At 38.5% G+C, this 22,871-nt stretch overlaps 1 protein-coding gene across 4 annotated transcripts in view; it reads left to right on the top strand.

Annotated features, from left to right (window-relative positions):
- The window catches only part of LOC136858151 (uncharacterized), a 271,168-nt gene that overhangs the window by 37,915 nt on the left and 210,382 nt on the right, over positions 1 to 22,871 (top strand). For all 4 annotated transcript variants that reach the window (XM_067137479.2, XM_067137481.2, XM_067137478.2 and 1 more), the window contains exon 4: positions 19,151 to 19,281. In XM_067137479.2, the coding sequence (XP_066993580.2) occupies positions 19,151 to 19,281 (131 nt within the window). The remainder of the gene's footprint in view (positions 1 to 19,150; positions 19,282 to 22,871) is intronic.

The following is a 22,871-nucleotide window of genomic DNA, read 5'->3' as shown; positions in this document are numbered from 1 at the left end:
TACCCCTAGCCTCCCATGTGTAGCGGTGAATAGCCTTATGCTTGAAGAATGTATTCGTAACTGCTAAACCCATACAGCACAGAAGTCCAGAAAATGCTTCCCATTCCCATTAGCTTCCATATCTTCCCCACATTTACCAATCACCCTTTCATATCCTTCAGTTTTATTCCCAACTCTCGCATTGAAATCGCCCATCAGCCCTATTCTATCCTTGCTGTTGACCCTGACCACGATGTCACTCAATGCTTCATAAAACTTGTTAACTTCATCCTCATCTGCACCCTCACATGGTGAATACACAGAGACAATTCTTGTCCTAATTCCTGCAACTGACAAATCTACCCACATCATTCGCTCATTTACGTGCCTAACAGAAACTATGTTACGTGCAATGGTATTCCTGATAATCAGCCCTACCCCAGACTCTGCCCTTCCCTTTCTAACACCTGTCAAGTACACTTTATAATCTCCTATCTCTTCCTTGTTATCTCCACTTACTGGAATATCACTTATTCCTAGCACATCCAGATGCATCCTCTTTGCTGACTCAGCCAGTTCTACTTTCTTTCTCCCATAAGCCCCATTAATATTGATAGCTCCCCATTGAATTTCATTTCGTTCGCCAAGTTGTTTCCAAGGAGTCCCTCGCCTGTCAAATGGGAGTGGGACTCCGTTACTCCCATAGGTCCGAGGCTTGCTTAAAATGTTTTGAACTCAATAAATTCATGAAGCAGGATGCTACCCTACTTGCACAAAGTCCAAGTGAGGATCTCTCCTCTAACGGGTTATGGACCACCGGTGGATTGTATAGTCCTAGCCGCCTGAGCGCAAGGAGGGCCATGACTCAGAATATGTCCGAGATGCCCACTCCCATTCCATAGCAACTGGTATCCCGACTCTCAGGACCACTTACTAGGCCACTCAGTCGTTGCCCATGGTTCACGAACTAGGACGTGACTATAGTAACCCACACCATAAATTTCCAAAGTTTCCAAAACAGTCATTGATTTTCCCTTTTTGGCCGAATGTAATAATTTCATGTCATTAGAAATGTCTGTGAATTTATGATTCTTTTCAACCGTATGTTCTCCCATTGCCGAATATCTTTTATGTTTGACTGCATTAACATGTTCTTTGTACTTTATAGCCAAACTTCTTCCAGACTGTCCCGTGTATCATTGTCAACAACAATACTTCCAAGACAACTGAAGCTTTCTACACATTCAATTCTCTCTTCATGAAGTTTGAGGTCACATTTGCTGGGTGTTCTGCTCAATTTCATTGATACTGTTTTCTTCTTACTCACAGTTAATTTATATTCTTTAAATTTGTTGACCCAGCAACCTAATTTCCTTTGGACTTCGTGCTCCGTTTCTCCCCAAATGGCAACATCATCTGCAAACACTAATGCATTCAAATCTCCAGATTCTGCAGCTTTAATTTCCTTAATGGTTACATCTATGAGTGCAAGGAAAAGTAGTGGAGATAGTGCACTGCCTTGTTGTACACCTCTTTTTGTTTGGAACCATTCAGATTCCCCACATGTTTTTCAGTTTTTTATTGCACTCTTTTTAGCTGAAGATGTCCCACAAATGGGGATGAAACATGTACTAATTAGACGATAAGCTAAGTTTATGTAATAATAGATTAGCCATAAAAAAGTATTGAAAGGTGGAAATAATCCCTTAAAACAAAAGTTGAGTTTAACGTCAATACGGAACCCCACAATAAATTTTATAAATTGCCATCATTGTTTCAGCAACCATATCCATGGCCTCCATGGTTTTGTTCAAATCCATCCCTTGCATGACCAACATGTCCATTAAGATCTTCACTAAGAGAATAATTTCACTATCGTCATTGGCTTGGATGTGTGATTTGAGATTGTTCCAAACTTTGTCTTTCTCTTCTTCAAGGCAGCCAGTCTGTGGGGAATAGCATGTCTCAACTTGAATTAAACTGGTCCTCAAGTTGACCTTGATTGACATCAGGCAGTTGCTGATGTATGCTACTTAAGGGACACTTGTCGTGTATCCACTGGCTTACAATCACACCTACACCATTTGCACTTTTCTTACCATTGTAGATTAGCTTGTAGCCTTCTCTGATATCTCTTGATTTTGCATCTCCCATTCTGGTTTTTTGAACGCAAGCTTTGTCCACATTCTGCTACTTCAAAGAGGTGGCCAGTTCTTAGCTTTGACCTGTCATTGTTCCAGTGTTGACAGTGACTAGTCCAGACTGCAAGACTGTGGGCATTTAAAATAGAACCCATGGGCATTGTGACAAGAAATGTACAAGGATTAACTACTGGTCATGGAAAGAGAGTACCAGTGACTCTAGATTGCAGTACATGGCTTGACTTTCTCACTCTGAACAATTTGATGTCTTTTGGTTTAGCTTCTTTAGCCAACATTGACCACACATCTGTAGCCCTTCTCCATTTTTCACATCATTTGGTTAAAAACTTAGAGGGGACGCCCTAGCATTTATGCTTGAATGAAGAGTCAACTCCATGTTGATGCAACAAAAAATACCTCAACCAACATGTTGCTCTGCCTGTCATCAAGGCTATTTAATCCTACTGCCTGGGTTTCTTGAGGCCGCCCCTAACACGGAAACAGACGCCTTTTGCAGCTGCTCCTAACATGGAGTACAGACACTGCGAGATGTCTTTCTGTAGCATTTTCTCCAACTGAGGGACCACCCACCCTCCCAAAGGAGCTCCTCCACCCAAAGCCGTTGGCTCCTTCAGGGTGTTATTTCCCGCCGCCCAACACTCGGTGTAGAGACGCTGGCTTTACGGTCTTTCTATTACCAGAGCATGACTACATCCTAAATACTCATTTTAAATAAGACTCTCCTGATTTTCTGCGACTTATTGCCAACAGCAGAAATCACATATACATTAGACACAGGAATATCCTCAAAATCAATTCCTTTTCACTCAGCTCCTTGTAGAATCTACTGTTAATACAAGATTTTTGGCTACCTGTATCTAACAGAACTTTCACCTTCTTCCCTTCAATAATTATTTCAGTGATAGGATTAATGGGCATATTACTCAAATCACCTTTGTCAGCAATGTTGTCATTTATCAGATCCTCTTGAACGTCTATTTGACAGTTAATTTCCTTCATAGCAGATGTTACAACAGTATCTTCTTTAAGGGACAAGTCATCTTACCTATGTAGCCTGCCCCTTAAGGGTTTAAATTTCTTCTTGGTGGCAGATTTTCTCTATTTGAGTTTCGATTTCCAGATAACTCTTGTTCATCCCTGTCCTGGTTTCCCACATGTCTGTCGGACTTCAAACCTCTACCATAACCATGGTTTTTCCTTTCTGAGTCATGACCTTTGTGGTTACCACCTTGATTACTTTGATCAGAGTACCGATGGTACTCTCCTGGACCGTTCTGTCACTGTCCACCATTCTGGCGTGTATAAGGATGACATTCACTACTCCTAGCAGAATTTAGGGAATTGAACCTTTCTAACAGTTCTTCCATGTCTTTAATAGTCTCAATTCCCTGCATGCATGCTGCTAATAGAACTTTTGAAAAGTGTCCTAACATCTCTCACAATATCCTGCTCTGTTGAATTTAAATTCAGATCTGAGTTAATAACACATGCTCCAGAAAGTATTTAGTCATACCACTTCCTCCTTGAGTCCTCTATCTGCCAAAATTAATTTTATCTTTAGCTTTCCTGTGAATATTACTGTTTCAAAATTTGGCCTTAAAACTGGCCGCAGATTCAGCCAAGCATTTAATAGTTTCCCCTGTATACAGCATACCAAAGTTTAACCTCTACAGTATCCAGTGGATGATACCCTCTGACAACCCTTTCCCAAATCTCTGTCTAATTACCTTAACCCTCTTAGTGCCGGCTCCCTTACTGCCGTGGTTGCTAAGAATGCCAGAGAGAAAATGCCTATTATGCAGCACCGTAGATAAAAGCATATCCTATCCTCACATTTCAAGATATCTCATTGTTGTTTACATGTTCTTGTAGCTAAGTGATCCCTCTCTTCACTCATTATATTAACATCACGAAAATAATTCATACTTCCGAGCAAGAAAATTAAATTTGTTCATGCAATTTTTGAAAAATTTTAAAATTCAAATTTGGATCTCAGTACATCCTAGTATTTTGATCGTACTCACCTAAATTTGGTATTCCTGTGCACACTGATGCATTGTTTACTAGTTGGTAAAATATCAGTGTTTTAAGAATAATAGTTCTTGTAAAAATGGATTAAAATACTGACTTTGTCTAGCACCAGGAGGAGGTGCACATTTACGGCCGGGCGTCACAAGGAATGCAGGAGAGGGCTAAAATTTCACGTCATGATCGGACTGAATTTTACCAGAAATTGGGAATCTGGTCATCATCGTCATTACTGTCACCGTCAATTCCATCATTATTCCCGTCACTATCATTACCGTCTTTATCGGAAATTTTATGCATTACTGTCACACGAGTAAGTCAGATAACATAACCACTATCATTCTTGTTTGGCACGTTACCGGCATTATTACTACTCTCAGTATCATCTGAATCATCCCCTGACTCGATATAATCAGAATCATCACTCAGTTAATCAATATTTACCAAATTGTCATCAATTTCAAACACAATACGAGAACTAGTCACCATTATTACAAACACATGGTCTACAGGTACGCGCCAAACAGCTGAAATAGAAAAAATCAAAACATCAACACAACATGTCGCACAGAGATTCTGGTGGTAGATTTAGAAACTATGTAGTATCTACTACAGATTGATGCCGATTGGAGCTGCCATCTGTCAGATATGTGCAAACTGTTACGACTTACATAGACAGCTGAAACACGGAGCGTGATCGCGCTCCTGACACTTTTCGCTAGGCTACAGAGGAGCGCGATCACGTTCCCCAGCACTCTAAGAGTTAAGAAATTCCATAGGACTTAACTATTATTGAATCATGAAACTCAACCTCTTTAATCAACTCAGTTTGCTGTGCTGCCTCCGTCATGTTTACCCTTTTTGACCTTAACTTAATTCTGTCCCTAACTTCTCAGTTTTTATTTTTGTTTACTTAATTCCTGTATCGGCATTCATTCTCACTCCTTGAATTTCTTTTGTCACACTAGAATTCACACTTTTAACTTTCTCCTCAATTATAGATACTCGTATTAATTAATTTTTGTCCTTCTCCATCTGAACCTATTTTTGAAATTGAATGATCTGACTTTCAACCTTACTCTCTAAAACATCCTGTCATATTTTAATCTCATCCATCTTCACAACTTTCTCTTCTACCAATTTCTAACCTCCTTTCTATGTTAGCCTTGACATTCTGCAATTCTTTACTAACAGCTAAAAATTTATCTTCTATTTTCTCAGTGAGCATTTTTCCCAAATTATACAATTCCTTCTGTTGACATTCAGTCTTAATAATCCTTCCCATGATCACTGATTTTCTCACCTAATTCTTTCCCTTGCTTATTGACATTATCACTCAATTTAGCCATGTGCTCAAATAGAAACTTCATAAATTCATCATTACCTCCTTTCTTCTTCTTCTTTTATGACCACATAGGATCACTTTAGTCAGTCCATCGTTCAGGTCTCTTTGAAGGGATTGTTCGGGCTTTGCGATCCTCCCAGTACTTCTTCAGACGCTCCGATCTTTGTGCCCTTTCCTCAGTTGAAAATATGTGTGTTGTTGGTTTGTTTTGTGTAACGGTAACACAGAGGTTTGTATTCTTGAGTTTTGTATTCAATTTTATCTTATTTGTGGTGTCTTCTGTTGTAAGGCCTATTTCCTTCAGATCCTCTCTTACTTCTCTGATCCATTTACATCCTGTTGTGGTATTTTTTGAGACGAGATTGTGTTGTACTAGTTGTTTCAGAAGTCTCAAATCCTGCATCCTCATGATATGTCCAAAGAATCCCAGTCTCCTCTTACACATAGTATCTGTAATGGGTTCTAGCTCTTTGTATACGACTTAGGTATTAACCGCCGCTGTCCATCTTTCTGGTATTTTTTGTTGATGGAGGTTCTTCCAATCCTCCTTTCAATTCTCTGAAGTCTGTCAGTCTTTGACGTTTATTCAGGTAAAAGAGTGTTTCTGCTGCATATGTAGCTTCCGGTTTTATAACTGTGTTGTAGTGTTTTATTTTTGTATTTATTGATATACATTTCTTTTTGTAGATATCCCATGTTAATTTTTGTGCTTTAGCTAATCTATTTGTTCTTATTTGGATTGAGATTTTTTCATTTAGGTTATGTGTTATTACTTCACCAAGATATTTAAATTGAGTTACTATTTTGATTTTATTACCAATTATGGTAACTTCTTTTAGCTGTGTTGGTTTTTGGGGCATACTTTCTCTTTTTTCAAATGATATTTTGAGACCAATTTTATTTGCAATGTTTTGAAGTTCTGATATCTGGGTTTTTGCTTCTTTTATGTCCACTGCTAGTAATGCTAAATCGTCAGCAAAACCCAGGCAATTTGTTTTGATTTTTCAGTCAATCTTTATTTTGGGGGGACATTTCCTAAACCATTCCCTCATTACCATTTCTAGAGCACAGTTAAATAATAGTGGTGAGAGCCCATCTCCCTGCCTTAGTCCAGTTTTAATTTCAAATGTCTCTGATGTTTCACCCCTAAACCTCACTTTTGATTTGGTGTTGGTGAGAGTCAATTTTATCATGTTTATTAATTTGGGGTGTAGTCCAAGGTGTCTTAAAATTTTAAAAAGAGATTCTCCTTTACTACATTCATTCCTATCACTATTCTCCCCTTCACTCCCCATAATAATTCTGTACACTTTTTCTACAGACATATTTTCACTATGAACACTGTTTTCATTAAAACTTTGTGTACTTGTGTCAGAAATACTCTCTTCACCTTCATTGGTTGCACTGTCCTGATCAGTATCATACATACTATTCTACCTCTCTAATTCATAACACTATTATTACCTTCACTAGTATTCATATTCCACAAAGCATTGGTAAGTATCCTCAAAACCTGATAAATTAATCTTAATATTAGCTCACTCAAACACTTGACCAAACACGCCTATCGAAATCCAATTTTGTGTCTAGATTTCACTCGGCCCCATAAATGTAATGCTTGCACACCTACTTCAGCTAATATCTATATTATTAAAAGAAAGTATTAAAATAATTTTAACCTAGAGAACCTATATACCTAGGTGTGTATCATATGCTTATGAAGTCTAGACTTTACAATCGCCAGTATACATATACTGTAATTCCCATTAGAAGTAGTTGTAAGGTTTTAAAATCACTTTGTATCTGTTTAAATTTCACATCAGTAATTTAATACCTTAAATCACTATGCACTCCTATTACACATACCTTTTGTCCTTTGAAATGTTGTATATATGAACAGTTTTTAAGAGATTCTTTTTATTGTGACCTTGAAGAGTCGGGTCAATTACCTCTAAGTGCCGCCTTGAGAATGCCTTCGATCCTGAACTTGTAGATGATCCACCGCAAGCTCAGTGACACTGAAACAGCTTTGATTATCCAAATAACCTGGATAATAGATTAAGTAAATTTCTTTCAAGAATAAAATTTACTGTGTCCACCTATTCAATACAATTATGGCGATCATTAGAAGCCTAGGTAAGGGGAAATTATTGAGTAAGACGGAAAACTTTTACGTTTATTTGGAGCAGACTTATAATAAAGATAATAATCTTAAGGACGACATTGACAACAAAAATCCGTTAGATGAGGCAACTCAAAGATTAATCCAGACTGTAAATCAGAATAAAGTCCCCAGTAAAAATTGGTATAAATAATTGTATTGAATAGGTGGACACAGTAAATTTTATTCTTGAAAGAAATTTACTTATTGTTATCTTCAATACGGAAAGATATGAGATTAGTTACTTGGATAATAGATTCACGTTCCTCTTCTAGGCAATGTTCTGCTGTATCAAGTCTTGCTTATTTTCTTCATTAATTTGTTTTAAAAGTTTACAAAGGTACTTTAGGTTACTATAAGTTTCTTCCAAGCAGCCCATATTCTTCAGTTTGATTCAAATTATAATCTTTGCATTATTTTCTTATCTAGCAAAGGAAAATATCACAGGAATGTTAACTATAACATTCCAGTATATTTAATCTGAGTGATAGGCATTATACCTAAATCATCAGTATCCAATACTGCTACTCATTCTTCACATTTAATGTATATGCCACATTTCTGTATCTGTTCCTCCCTATCACATTATCATATACAATAATTCTTTTAAATCATCTCTCAGCCTACAGTCCACACAATCTTTTCAGTTACAATTTGTTAAAATTATAGTTCAATCAGTATTCTTCCCTTTTGTACCTGTTTTCTTTTTTTGCATGATCTGTCTCACTTCTTATTTCTTAAACAACACGGCAACACATTTTTTTTAAATTGTCACTAAAAAATAATTGAATCATATTAAATGAATATGGATATACTGTATATATAGATCGTCCATGCTTAGGCAACCGCATTACAATTACAATTGAATATGAATACATACAGCTGGACTGAGTGGCTCGGACGCTTGAGGCGCTGGCCTTCTGAACCCAACATGGCAGGTTTGTTCCTGGTTCAGTTCGGTGGTATTTAAAGGTGTTCAGATACGTCAGCCTCATGTTGGTAGATTTTCGTGCACGTAAAAGAATTCCTGCATAGATTGTGCAAATTACTGTCCAGTTCACCTCCTGTTGTATACAATGAAGATTTTTTTAGAGAATCCTCGATCGGCGACTGCGTGATATTGTCAACATTAATACCAACCAGTGTAGGCTCGTCAAGGGTGCTGGAACTGACGCCATCTGTGCTGCCAGAATGTTCATTGAGAAGCATCGAGAGAAACAATGGCCACTGCATATTGCCTTTCTTGATCTTGAAAAGGCTTTCAACCGTGTTCCACAGCGTGTGATCTGGTATGCACTTCGTGAGTATCCTCTACCAGAAATGCTTATCAATTCGATCAAGATGCTTTTCACAAACACCACAAGTTGTGTACGTTGCGCTGTCGGCACGTCGGAGAGCTTCCTAGTTAAAGTCTGTGTACACCAAAGTTTCGCATTGTCCCCATTGCTCTTTGTTCTTGTCATGGACACAATAACACGGGACCTACAGAGGAGTGTCCTTTGGACTCTCTTACACGCAGATGATGTCGCACTTGAAGTTGAAGATTGGAACAGCCATCTCTCACAGTATGGTTTTAAACTGAACAAAAAGAAAACCGAATACTTGGGAACCATCCCAAACAACAGGTCATTTCAAGTTGATGGAGAGACCTTAATGAAGACCATAAGCTTCAGGTATCTAGGATCTCGCGTACAGACTGTTGGTCGAATACGTGATGTAGTGCGAAGTAGGATACAGGCAGCATGGATAAGATGGAGGGAAGTCACAGGCGTACTCTGTGACAGAAGGATGCCACTACATCTGAAGTTCAAAATATACTGCATGGTAGTACGTCCTGTTGCTCTTTACAGTGTTGAATGTCGATCAGCTGACAAATCTACAGAGAGCAAATTACACACCATGGAAATGCGCACGCTCCGCAGGTCGATAGGCATCACACTCCTGCATCATGTCAAAAACGACACCGTACACCTGCAAATGGGCATTCCACCCATCGCTGAGAAGGCACAGCAAAAACGTCTCCAATAATAGGGTCATGTCCTGTGTGCTGCACCTGGAACAGTAGCTAATTTCACCCACACCTTTGTAATTAATGCGCAACGACCACACTGACGTCCAAAACAGCGCTGGCATGACACAGTGAATGCGGATATGAATAAGGGCGAAACATGTCCACAACTTTTTAATCTTTTATGATTATGTAACCACAAAACGTGGTATTGTAGGTATTGAGTAGGTGAATAATAAATGTATACTTTGTAAAATTGAATGTGATCACAATGGAATTAGTCGAAAATCTTAAAAATTTTGAACTTCAACCTAACAATACAATCCACTCTTTCGATATCAAAAACATGTATCCAAGTATCCCTATAAAAGAAACCATGGATATAATATACAATAATTTAAGAAAGTATCATCAATTATCTATACCAAGAAATTCAGGAATTTGTGTCCATCCTGAAAATGTTTCTAAATAACAACTACTTCAGTTTTAATAATCTCATTTACTAACAGAATGGTTTGGCCATGGGAATGCCAATCTCAGGGATATTGGCAGAAATTTACTTAGAGAATTGAGAATACACGAAGATCTTAAACAAACCCGTATTCAATAATATCTGCTAATGGGCTTGCTATGTAGACGATGTTCTGGCTATATTAAATCAAGACCTTGGAAATGCAGCCAATACCCTGTCCAGTTTAAATGCCCTAGATCCACATATTAATTTTACACTGGAATCTGAATCCCACCAGAATCTAAATTATTTGGAATTAAGTATTAGTAGACATCCCAACCGACTAGCTTATTGTATCTTTACAAAACCAACTCAAACAGGTAGTACAATCCAAAATGATTCTCCCCATCCCCAATCCCATAAAAAAGCAGCATACTATAGTATGGTAAATAGAGCATTCAAGATTTCCTTATCTAAAAGAGACCTTCAAAATGAACTAAATGTTATACGATCAGTAGCTAAATTAAACAGTTATAATGCACAATTTATCAATAAAATCATCAACACAACTAAAAGACATCAAATTTCTACTTTAAAGAGAGAATCAGTAGAAAAAAAAACCATATTCCTCCTTCACAACTATCTATATATATATAATAACTTGTCCTGACTGACTGACTCATCATCGCCGAGCCAAAACTACTGGACATAATGAAATTAAATTTTGAGGATACATTTATAGTACAATGTAGGTGCTCGCTAAGGGGGGATTTTTGAATATTCCATCGCTAAGGGGGTGAAACGGGGGGTGAATTTTAAAATGAGTGTATCTATATCTCAAAACTTTACAGATATAAAAATTGGTATTTAGAATCTCCTTTAAAAATAAAGAGACACGTATTTTTTGTTTTCAGAAAATCCTAATAGGAGGGGTGAAAAGGGATGAAAAATTGTTGAATGCCTTTAATGAGGGCACTTATATCTCAGAAACTGAAGATATTATAGACCTGAAAATTGGTATTTGGGATCTCCTTTAAAAATAAAGAAACATGTATTTTTTTGTTTTTGGAAAATCCAATTATGGGGCGGGGGTTTAGATGGAGGTGAATTTTAAAAATGATTGCATCTATATCTCAAAACTTTTAAAGTTTACAGATGTATAAATATGTATTTAGAATCTCTTTTAAAAATATAGAAACACGTATTTTTTTGTTTTTGGAAAATCCCAATAGGAAGGGTGAAAAATGGGTTGAGTGCCTTTAATAAGGATACTTATATCTCAGAAACTGAAGAATTTACAGACCTGAAAATTGGTATTTGGGATCTCCTTCAAAAATAAAGAAACACACATATTTTTTGTTTTTGGAAAATCCGATTAATGAGGGGGTGAAAAGAGGGGTGAATTTTTAAAATGAGTGTATGTATATATCAAAACTTTTGATGTCTACAGAACACATATTTTGTTGTTTTCTGAAAATCCCAATAGGAGGGGTGAAAAAGGGTAAAAAAGGGGTTGAATGCCTTAAATTAAAATACTTATATCTCAGAAACAGAAGATATTAAAGACCTGAAAATTGGTATTTGGGATCTCCTTTGGAAATAAACACATATTTTTTTGTTTTAGGAAAATCCAATTAATGGAGGTTAAACAGGAGTGACAAATTGGGGTGAATTTTTAGAAAGACAATATCTACAGTATATCTCAGAAACGTAAAATGTTACAGATGTAAAAATTGGTATTTTGGAATCCCCTGTAAAAGTAAAGAAACATAGCTGATTTGTTTTTGGAAACTCCACTTAAGGGCAACTATAAAGGGGGTGAAATATTAAAATGAGCATTTCTACAGTATATCTCAAAAACTTAACATGTTACCGAAGTGAAAAATAGTATTTTTATCTCTATTAAAAATATAGAAACATGTATTTTTTATTTTCTGAAAAACCACTTGGGGGAAGGGGTAAATGTGACTGAAAATGGGGTTGAATTCTTTTAGTTATCACACTGATATCTCAAAAGCTGAAGATGTTACAGACATGAAGTTTGGTATTCGGAATCTCCTTTAAAAATAAAGAAATACGTATTTTTTGTTTTTGGAAATCCACCTAAGGGGGGGGGGGAGGAATTGAAAAATTAGTTCGTTATTTGTATGAGGATACTATTATCTCAAAAATCAAAGATTTTGCTGATGTGAAAATTGGTATTTGGAATCAACTTTAAAATTTAAAGAAACACATATTCTCAGAAAATCCAATGAAGGGTTGGGGGGGGGGGGTGAAGGAATTGAAAAATTAATGGAATTAATTGTGTGAGGATACTTACATCTAATAAAAACTAAAGTTGTTACAGACGTGAAAATTGGTATTTGGATCTCCTTTAAACATAAACAGACAAACAAACAAACACGCCTTCTTTTCTTTGGAGGGGGAGGGTTAAATCAACTTAACGGCGGTGGGGTGAAAGACGAGTTAAGACCAGTTGATTTTACTGTTCATAATGATTTTTTTCTGATCATAAACTGGTCATTTTTAATCTTTCGTAGTTTTGTTTTCAAGAGCCATCTTTTCCTTTGGAGAACAAAATATTAGATTACTGTAGATTCTTCTGGCATATAAATAAAAATTTAAACACATTTGAAATAACGATAGGAATGATAGTGACCGTGCAATTGTTCACGTCTATAATAAGGTCAATAATGCACGGAAGTATATCACTCGTGTCGCCAGACATCTCGCGCACCTGCCTACGCACGGCGATGGTGCTGGTCACATTGTCAACCATAACAATGGCAGCAGATGTAATTTACTGCCAAGTAGCGGTCTTGCATCTTGCTGTGGGGTACAGAACATCAATAATAATAATAATAATAATAATAACAATAATAATAATAATAATAATAATAATAATAATAATGTTCTGGACCGTTGTCAAAATGTGCAGACTGTGCTGGAAACGGGTCCTGGCCGGGTAATGACTACAATTGCAGTCCGGCTGTGGGTTCAGTACCGCCAAGGCATCCAGGATGACACCACGCCGGATCTCCTCAAGGATTTGATCCATATAAAAAATGCTTATAGGAAAAGATGGCAAAGATTTAGGGACCCAACTGAACGGGTGGCATACCTGGACCTAGCCTGGGAAGTACGAAATCGATTTCTGGAAAGAAAGATTGAAAAATGGAAGGAACTTTGCCGTAATCTCTCAGAAAACGAGTCAGATCGTGAATTTCGGCGGATTATGTATAAAACGTTAAGCAGTAAATTATAAATTTCGGCATAATACCGTAGCGAAGCACGGGTATCTTGCTAGTTCAGTAATATAAACATATACCAAATTACTAATATTTTCAAGAAACATAACCAACAAATAGCCTTTAAAACAAATAATAACCATTTTTCCAATTTCTGTAATACATGTACTGTCAAATCAAACTAACAAGTTTTCCCAATCAGGCATCTACAAAACTGCTGTGAAAGTACATACAGTATATAGGTCAAACAGGACGTAATTTTTCAATAAGATACATGGTACATGTCAGTGCTTCAAGATACAATTGTTTCACTGCCATGGCACAACATATGACAGACTTAAAACATAATTTTACATCAATTGACCAAGATCTAAGCATATTAAGATAAGAAGGGCACCATGGTCAACATATTGGAGAGCTGTTACATTCATTAAGTATAAACGGAAAAAAAGACACGTTAAGTCCCCACCCGCCCCTCCTCGCACATTCCTCCTCCAATCCCTGCCATCATAAACTATACTCCTGCTCCCTCTCAACAGTCAGTCTGGTGTTGGTATCCGTACCAAGTGCACACAACTTACGAAGAACATAGGGGTGAGTCTCATATAGCTATACATATTACCGAGCTCGATAGCTGCAGTCGCTTAAGTGCGGCCAGTATCCAGTATTCGGGAGATCGTGGGTTCGAACCCCACTGTCGGCAGCCCTGAAGATGGTTTTCCGTGGTTTCCCATTTTCACACCAGGCAAATGCTGGGGCTGTACCTTAATTAAGGCCACGGCCGCTTCCTTCCCACTCCTAGCCCTTTCCTGTCCCATGGTCGCCATAAGACCTGTGTTGGTGCGACGTAAAGCAAATAACAAACAAAGCTGTACATATTTATCTCGGATCTTCTAGCTTCCCTTCTTTTCTCAATTATTTACTTCAAGTTATTTTCTTTTCAGACATTCACTTCAAAACAAATTAAACAATAGATCACTACATCTGATGAAAAGGAATACCTATTCAAATTACGAATGTTCCCCTTAAAGCTACATAAGTCATTACCCATATTACTAATGAATAAAACATTATCAATCAAGTTGCTTGTCTACACAGATAAGGATACCAACTCCCAGATCAATTCAAGAACATTGGCTGCTGTAGGAATGACGAAATAATTCGGCATCAACCACAGCAGTTTTGATGTGTTACTTACTTTCAAGTTTGGATATGTTGTTCGGACCTCATCAGTGTTATAAATTGAGACTGTAAATTGTGTCTTACCAGAGTGTTTATATTATTATCTATATATATATATATATAAAATAAAGAGTTTTGTCTGTACATTGCTCAGAATTTGAAAAGAATGGTATTTCTGTATCGGTCATGTCCACAGTAAAGAGGAAATGCACTTTTTACTTTTCTGTAATTTCTGTCTGTCTGTCTGTCTGTCTGTACTGTACTGTACTGTACTGTACTGTGCTGTACTGTGCTGTATGTATGTATGTATGTATGTATGTACACGCATCACTAGAAAACGGCTAAAGAGAACTTAATGAAAATTGGTATGCAAAGTCGGGGAATAAGTCGCTGCAATCTAGGCCATAAATAATTTTATTCACACTGATGGAAATGGTAGTTTAGGGGAAGGCTGGAAAGTTAATTTTCAGTTATTTATGTTATTAGTGGTCCTATCTTAATAACAATTGGTATGCAAAGTCGGGGAATAAGTCGCTACAATGTAGACTATAAATAATTTCATTCACGCTGAGCGAAATGGTAGTCTAGGGTAAGACCTAAAAATTTAATTCTTAAATATTTACATTATTAGTGGTCCTATCTCATTGGAAATTGGTATGCGAAGTCGGAGAATGAGCCACTACAATCTAGACTATAAATCATTTAATTTACCCTGAGTGAAATGGTATTTTAGTGGAGGGTCTAAAATTTAATTCTCAAATATTTATATTATTAGTGGTCGTATCGATAAATACTACATAACCAAAGTTATATAGAATTACATTTCCGACCATTTATGTCTTATACATTTTTATCGAACCGGCTGTGGTAACACAGATATTCTTGAATTTGTCTTTTTGTTGCTAAGACCATATCAACGCCGAGTCACGAGAAAATGGGTTAACAGAATTTGATAAAAATCGGTATATAGAGTCGGAGAATAACAAACTACAGTCTAAGCTATAAACAATTTTATTCACCCTGGATGAAACTGCAGTTTAGGGGAAGGCGCCTAAAATGTAATTTTTAAATACCTATGTTATTGGTCCTATCGAAAAGTACTACACAACAAAAGTTATAGAGAATACAATTTCCGATCATTTATGTTTTATTCAGTTTTAACGTACCGACTATGATAAGACTGGTATTTCAGAGTCGGAAGAAAACTGAATGTGAAGGCCTACAATATCGAAAGGGCATAACATTGATCAACAATAACATTACATTGACCATTGTTTGTTGTGATGTTCTTTGTCTCTTATGCTGCCTCTCAACTCCGATACCAGGCGAGTTAGCCGTGCGCGTAGAGGCGCACGGTTGTGAGCTTGCATCCGGGAGATAGTAGGTTCGAATCCCACTATCGGCAGCCCTGAGAATGGTTTTCCGTGGTTTCCCGTTTTCACACCAGGCAAATGCTGTGGTTGTACCTTAATTAAGGCCACGGCCGCTTCCTTCCAACTCCTAGGTGCCGGGCTGAGTGGCTCAGGCGGTTAAGGCGCTGGCCTTCTAACCCCAACTTGGCAGGTTCGATCCTGGCTCAGTCCGGTGGTATTTGAAGGTGCTCAAATACGACAGCCCCATGTCGGTAGATTTACGGGCACGTAAAAGAACTCCTGTGGGACTAAATTCCGGCACCTCGGCGTCTCCGAAGACCTTAAAAAGTAGTTAGTGGGACGTAAATCAAGTAACATTATTAATTACAACTCCTAGGCCTTTCATATCCCATTGTCGCCATAAGACCTATCTGTGTCGGTGCGACGTAAAGCCCATAGCAAAAAAAAAAAATCAACTCCGATAGATGGGATTACTACCGAGTATAATAGCCTGACTGAATATTGGCGGGAAATAGCCAGGGAGTCAGAAAACTTTCTTCTTTAGCATGCCATTCCTTTGGTTCATATATCTATATATATACGAGTTTTGTCTGTACATCGCTAAGAATTTGAAAGGAATGGTATTTCGTGTTGGTCATGTTCACAGTAACAAGGAAATGCATTTTTTACTTTTCCATAATGTCTGTCTGTCTGTCTGTCTGTCTGTCTGTCTGTCTGTCTGTCTGTCTGTCTGTCTGTCTGTCTGTCTGTCTGTCTGTCTGTCTGTCTGTCTGTCTACGCATCGCGAGGAAACGGCTGAAGATAATTTAATGAAAATCGGAATGTAAAGTCGGGTGATGAATCACTACAGTCTAGGCTATAAATTATTTTATTCACGCTGAGTGAAATGGTAGTTTAGGGGAAGGCCTGAAATTTAATTCTCATATAAGTCATTTATGTTATTAGTGGTCATATCGATAAATATTACATAACTAACATAACTTTTAGTTATGTCGTAAGTTAGTAGTAGTAGTGTAAGAAGTTATTAAGTTTTCGATCACTTATGTCTTACACATTGTTACCGTCCCGCATATAATCCCAGAGATATTCATGAATTGGGATTTTTGTTACCAAGTTCGTATCAGCGCCGAGTCACGAGAAAATTGGTAAACAGAATTTAGTGAAAATAGGTATGTAAAATCTGAGAAAAAGGTACTACAGTCTATGATATAAATAATTTTGTAAGACGCCCTAATATCACAGAGTCGAAAGAAAACTTATGTGAAGGCCTGCAATATAGAAAGCTCATAAACTTTATCTACAATAACAATACATTGACCATTGTGTGTTGTGATGTGCTTTTTGTCTTCTGTTTCCACTCATCCCCGATAGATAAGATTACTGCAGCGTACCGAGTTTTTAAAAAATTTGCTTTACGTCGCACCGACACAGGTAGGTCTTATGGCGACGATGGGATAGGAAAGGAATGGGGTTGTGAAGGAAGGGGCCTAGGCTTTAATTAAGGTACAGTCTGGTGTGATTGGTGTGAAAATGGGAAACCACGGAATACCATCTTCATGGATGCCGGCAGTGGGGTTCGAATCCACTATCTCCCGGATGCAAGCTCACAGCTGCGCGCCTCTACCCACACGGCCAACTCGCCTGGTCGTACCGAGTGTAACAGCCTGCCTGTATATTGGCGGGAAGTACCTGGGGAGTCAGATAACTTTCTTCTTTAGCATGCCATTCCTCTGGTTCATCCCTACTCTGAGGCACTGATTGGAATGAGTAGTGTGCATGTTTAGCAGAGTAATGACAGAGGAGTGTTCACGGCAGTCTGCGACCTGGTTATTCCAGCCCTAGAAATTTGGACTGTTAGATCGGCAACGTAGTACAGTTCGTTGAAAGTGAGAAAGTGTGCAGTTTTTCATTTGATCGAGTATTTTATAACATTGCTTTCAATTGCTACATTCCTACTGACGTTTTTGTAATGACCTATGTTGAATTCAGTTAGGAAAACCACCAAGTCAGTCTTGCTGAGAATCCCGTAGCGAAGCACGGGTACATCGGCTAGTTGGTTATATGTGTGCTTATGTCTTCCAATTGGAGCGTGGCTGAAGATGACCCAATATATACCCTAAGGGGTCGAAACTAGTCCCAGTTTTATAAGACAATATACTGTACATTCTAATGGTGTTGAATAGGTGGACCCTTCCTACCCTTTGATAGCAATGCTCACATTGTGTTGGGAATTAAAACATCATGTGCCAAAACCAGGTCGAGCACAGTGGGCAGCCTGGCAAGACAGTTTTAAAAGAGTTATCAAGGGATACCGGTTTGCAAGTAGTGGTTAGTCTGAGATTCCATTGAAGAATGGTTATACCACCAATGACAGGCGCTGTTCACTTGGGGTATCCGCCATCAAGTGGATTGCTGGAACGCTTGGTTGAACAAACAAGGTGACTGTTTTTTGGCAGATACATCATTCATACATCACTCTGCTTGCTGTATGTTCCAAATGATGAACCGTTACAGGAAACAACGAAAGTCTGTTTCATTTGGAAAACCCTTATATGGTTCACTATGTTATATATTTTACTTGTTAATTTATGATTTTGTAAAAAGCTCTTTCCCTCCTGGAGGAATATTTGTGCACTTGGCTTATCTACATTCAATAACTTTGTAACCTACAAATATTTTTAGTTCTGTTATTTTTGGCTATCACAAAATATCATTCTAATATACTAGAAGTTGTTGAAATTACTGCACTGCAAGGTTGGCTAATAATATTGACTAGTGGATTCAATGTTGTTGAATTTAGTCACTTACCAATATTTATAATTAAGGTTTATTTTACTTTGTTCTTTGGTTGCAAGTTTATGTCCTTGATTCGCAACATCTTTGAAATTATGATTAACTGGGAGGCTTTGACAATATTTAACTTTTGTAACCAATATTAATGTTCTTAGCAAATTTAGGTGCATGTTTTACAACTGTTAAGGTCATAAACATTCAAGCCTTATGTATCGTACTGTTTATCATGAGAGGTATTTGGCATCAAGAGTTTGGTATATAGCTTGAGTTTTATGTGTAACTTATTATAAATGTTCATTTGTGTGTTCTCATCTCCTTGCTTATTCTCTAATACTCCTAAATATGTAGTAAATGATGGTAGTTATTTGTTTATTTGGGACATAATTTACAAGAATATCTGTGGAGGATGTTTGTTCATAGGTCTGTTTGGTATACGCAACTATGGTGTGGATATCAATGGCTATGTGATGGATCCAGAAAAAGGATTATGTATATGGCTTCAACAGCGATCTGCTACCAAGCAGACATGGCCCGGCAAATGGGATAACATGGTGAGTCAGCAGTCTATACATACATACATACATACATACATACATACATACATACGACTTCATTATAGACTGTTATGCCTTTCAGCATTCAGTCTGCAAGCCTCTGCGATTTTACTAAACTCTGCCACAATCCTCTATTTGTAACTAACTTTGTGGCCTTGTTTAGTTCTATACCTATTATCTTTAAATCATTAGAAACTGAATCTCTTCATCTTGATCTCCTTCTACTCCTCTTACCCTCCATGAACAAGTCCATTATTCTCGTAGTTAAACTATCCTCCTCTATTCACCTCATACGACCCCACCACCAAAGCCGCGTAATGCGTACAGTCTCATCAGTCGAGTTCATTCCTAACTTAGCATTTATCTCCTCATTCCGAGAACCCTCCTGCCATTGTTCCCACCTATTTGTATCAGTGATTATTCTCGCTGCTTTCATATAAGTTCTAACTTATTAATAAGATATCCTGAGTACTGAGAGTTTTCACTTTTGTACAGCAAAATTGGTCTGAAAACAGATCAGTGTAAAGGTAGTTTCGTCAGGGAGCTGACTTCCTTCTTACAGAATACTGTTGATCACAACTGTGAACTCACTGCATTAGTTTTGCTGCTCCTTAATTCTTGTATACTGTACCACTATCCTGGCAGAACACACATCTCAAATACTTGATATGGCCACCTGTTCCAGCTTTGTATTCCCAACCTGACATTTAATTCTCTTAGGTTTCTTATCTACTGATATCACTTTAGTCTTAGCTGCCTCTGTGGATCCGTGGTAGAGTGTCGGCCTCCGGATCCCAAGATAGCGGGTTCAAACCCGGCAGAGGTAGTCGGATTTTTGAAGGGCGGAAAAAAGTCCATTCGACACTCCATGTCGTACAATGTCGGCATGTAAAAGATCTCTGGTGATACATTTGGTATTTACCCAACAAAATTAATTAAATCTCAGCCATAGACGCCCAAGAGAGATCCGGTTTACTCTAGGTCTGCTAGATGGCAGACAGAGTAAACCGGAACGTTGAAATTGACGAGCAGACAGCCAGTTGGCGTCAAATCGAAATATCTGCAAACGGTAGCTGAGGCCATACGATTATTATTATTATTATTATTATTATTATTATTATTATTATTATTATTATTATTATTATTATTATTACTTTAGTCTTGGAAAGACTAATTTTCATATCGTACTCATTGCACCTACACTGTCAGAAAAAAAGAAAAGGAAAAAAAACCATGCAACATCCTCAAGGACTGTGTTGAATGGCACCAGGGTATAATATGTGCATACTGAGGGGGGGGGGGGGGGTTGTGTTAGTGATTCATTTGTCACAGATATCGGCAGTCAGATTGCATTCGGGAGGCCTGTCCATGTGCGCACTGACTTGACTCTGCAGGCAATAACTGTGCTGAGGTTAGACATGAACGGTGTTTGCAACATTCATTCTAGGCTAGAACCATGCCCTGCCAACGAGTACATGCTCCTGTTGAACAACTGCAGCCATTTGAATAAGGTTGCGTTGTGGGCCTGCGGGAAACTGGATGGATGCATTGACGGATTGTTGCCCATGTTGCGCACAATGTATCAGTGGTGTGTCGCTGCTTTTAGCTGTGGTGGTCTGGAATATTCCCACACCCGTAGATGAGGCTCCGGATGTCTGCGGAGTACTGACGCATGTCAAGATCATTGCATTGTGCGAGCAACAGTGGCTGACCGAACATCATACAGGAACGAAATCTGCTCACATGTTGCACCTGCTGTGTCACCAAGGACTATTGGGAACTGTCTGCTTGCAGCAGGATTACGATCATGTATGCCTCTGGCCAGGTTACCGCTGACACCACGAAACCGCCAAGCACAGATAGTCTGGTGTCATGAAAGAGTTGACTGGAGAGGGGAATGGCGCTTTGTTGTCTTCAGCAACGAAAGTAGGTTCTGTCTGTATGCAAGTGATGGACGCACATGTGTACGGCGTAGACCTGTTCAGTGGCCTGTTCCAGAGTGCATTCGCCCACGGCACCCAGGTCCCACCACAGGCTTCGCAGCATGGGGGGCCATCAGCTACAACTCGCAGTCACAGTTGGTGTTTCTGCTGGGTAACGTAACCATTGCCCACTACATTGCACAAGTTGTTGTCCATTTGCTACTGCTATTTCATCGACAGGAAGGTGATATGCTTTTTCAGCAGGACAGTATACATCCAAATACGGCTACTGCGACGCAACGTGCTGTACGTGGTGTACAACAATTGCCCTGGGCAGCAAGATCACCAGACCTCTCACCAATTCAACATGTATGGGACGTGATGAAGCAGGAACATGCACGTTCTCTAGAACCTGCAAGAACCATTACCAAATTGCATCAAAAGGTGCAAGATGCCTGGGACAATCTATTTCAGGATGCAATTCAGCACTTTTACGATTGTTTGCATTCACGAATACATGCCTGCATTGCCACCAGAGAGGGTACACTGTGTATTGATGTGACTGTTTGAGCACCCTTTACTGTGACGTGTGTTTGGTCTGAATGTGTAATCATATACTTCTACAATGATGAACTACCTGTCACATTGCTTGTGAATAAGATGACCTTGCCCTTGAGGATGTTTCACATTTTTATTCCGGCAGCAATTTCTGGCTCAGTGAGGAAAGCAACGGGAAACTACCTCACTCCTCATTTCGCTAGTATGCCTCTTCAGTGATGCCTAGGCCATCTATGACAGCTGATGACAGAGCTGTTAAGGATCCAACCAGCCTTAAGGGTGAAGACTGAACATACATACATACATACATACATACATACATACATACATACATACATACATACATACAGTGTATTATTAAATTCCAGTATATTGAACTGCAGGCTTTCATCACTATCTGTCATTAAGACCAAATTGTCAGCATGGGTCAACTGCTTACTACATTTCCACCTAACTGAATCCCTCCCTACCGAGCTCGATAGCTGCAGTCGCTTAAGTGCGGCCAGTATCCAGTATTCGGGAGATAGTAGGGTCGAACCCCACTGTCGGCAGCCCTGAAAATGGTTTTCCGTGGTTTCCCATTTTCACACCAGGCAAATGCTGGGGCTGTACCTTAATTAAGGCCACGGCCGCTTCCTTCCCACTCGTAGCCCTTTCCTGTCCCATCGTCGCCATAAGACCTATCTGTGTCGGTGCGACGTAAAGCAACTAGCAAATAAAATTTTAAAATATAAAGAATCCCTCCCTGTCAGTTTATACCTTTCAGTAGATGATCCATCTAAACTATGAACAACAAAGGTGAAAGATCACAGCCTTGTCTAATCCCTGTGAGTACCTTGAACTAAGAACTCACACTAAAGTCAATTCTCACTGCTGCCCAATTGTCACTATAAATACCTTTGATTGGTTTTAATAATCTATCCTTAGTCCCATAGATCCCTAAGTACAGCAAACATTTTTTCCTTCGGTACTCTGTCAAATGCCTTCTCTAGATCTACGAAACGTAAACATAGTTGTCTATTCCTCTTGCAGCATTTTCAGTTACCTGATGCATACTGAAAATCTGATTCTGACAGGCACTCTGTGGTCTGAAACCACACTGGTTTT

This window comes from Anabrus simplex, chromosome 1, assembly GCF_040414725.1.
Source record: "Anabrus simplex isolate iqAnaSimp1 chromosome 1, ASM4041472v1, whole genome shotgun sequence".
NCBI lineage: Eukaryota > Metazoa > Arthropoda > Insecta > Orthoptera > Tettigoniidae > Anabrus > Anabrus simplex.
Note: the sequence above shows the minus strand (reverse complement) of the source record. Positions and strands in the feature narration are given on the sequence as shown.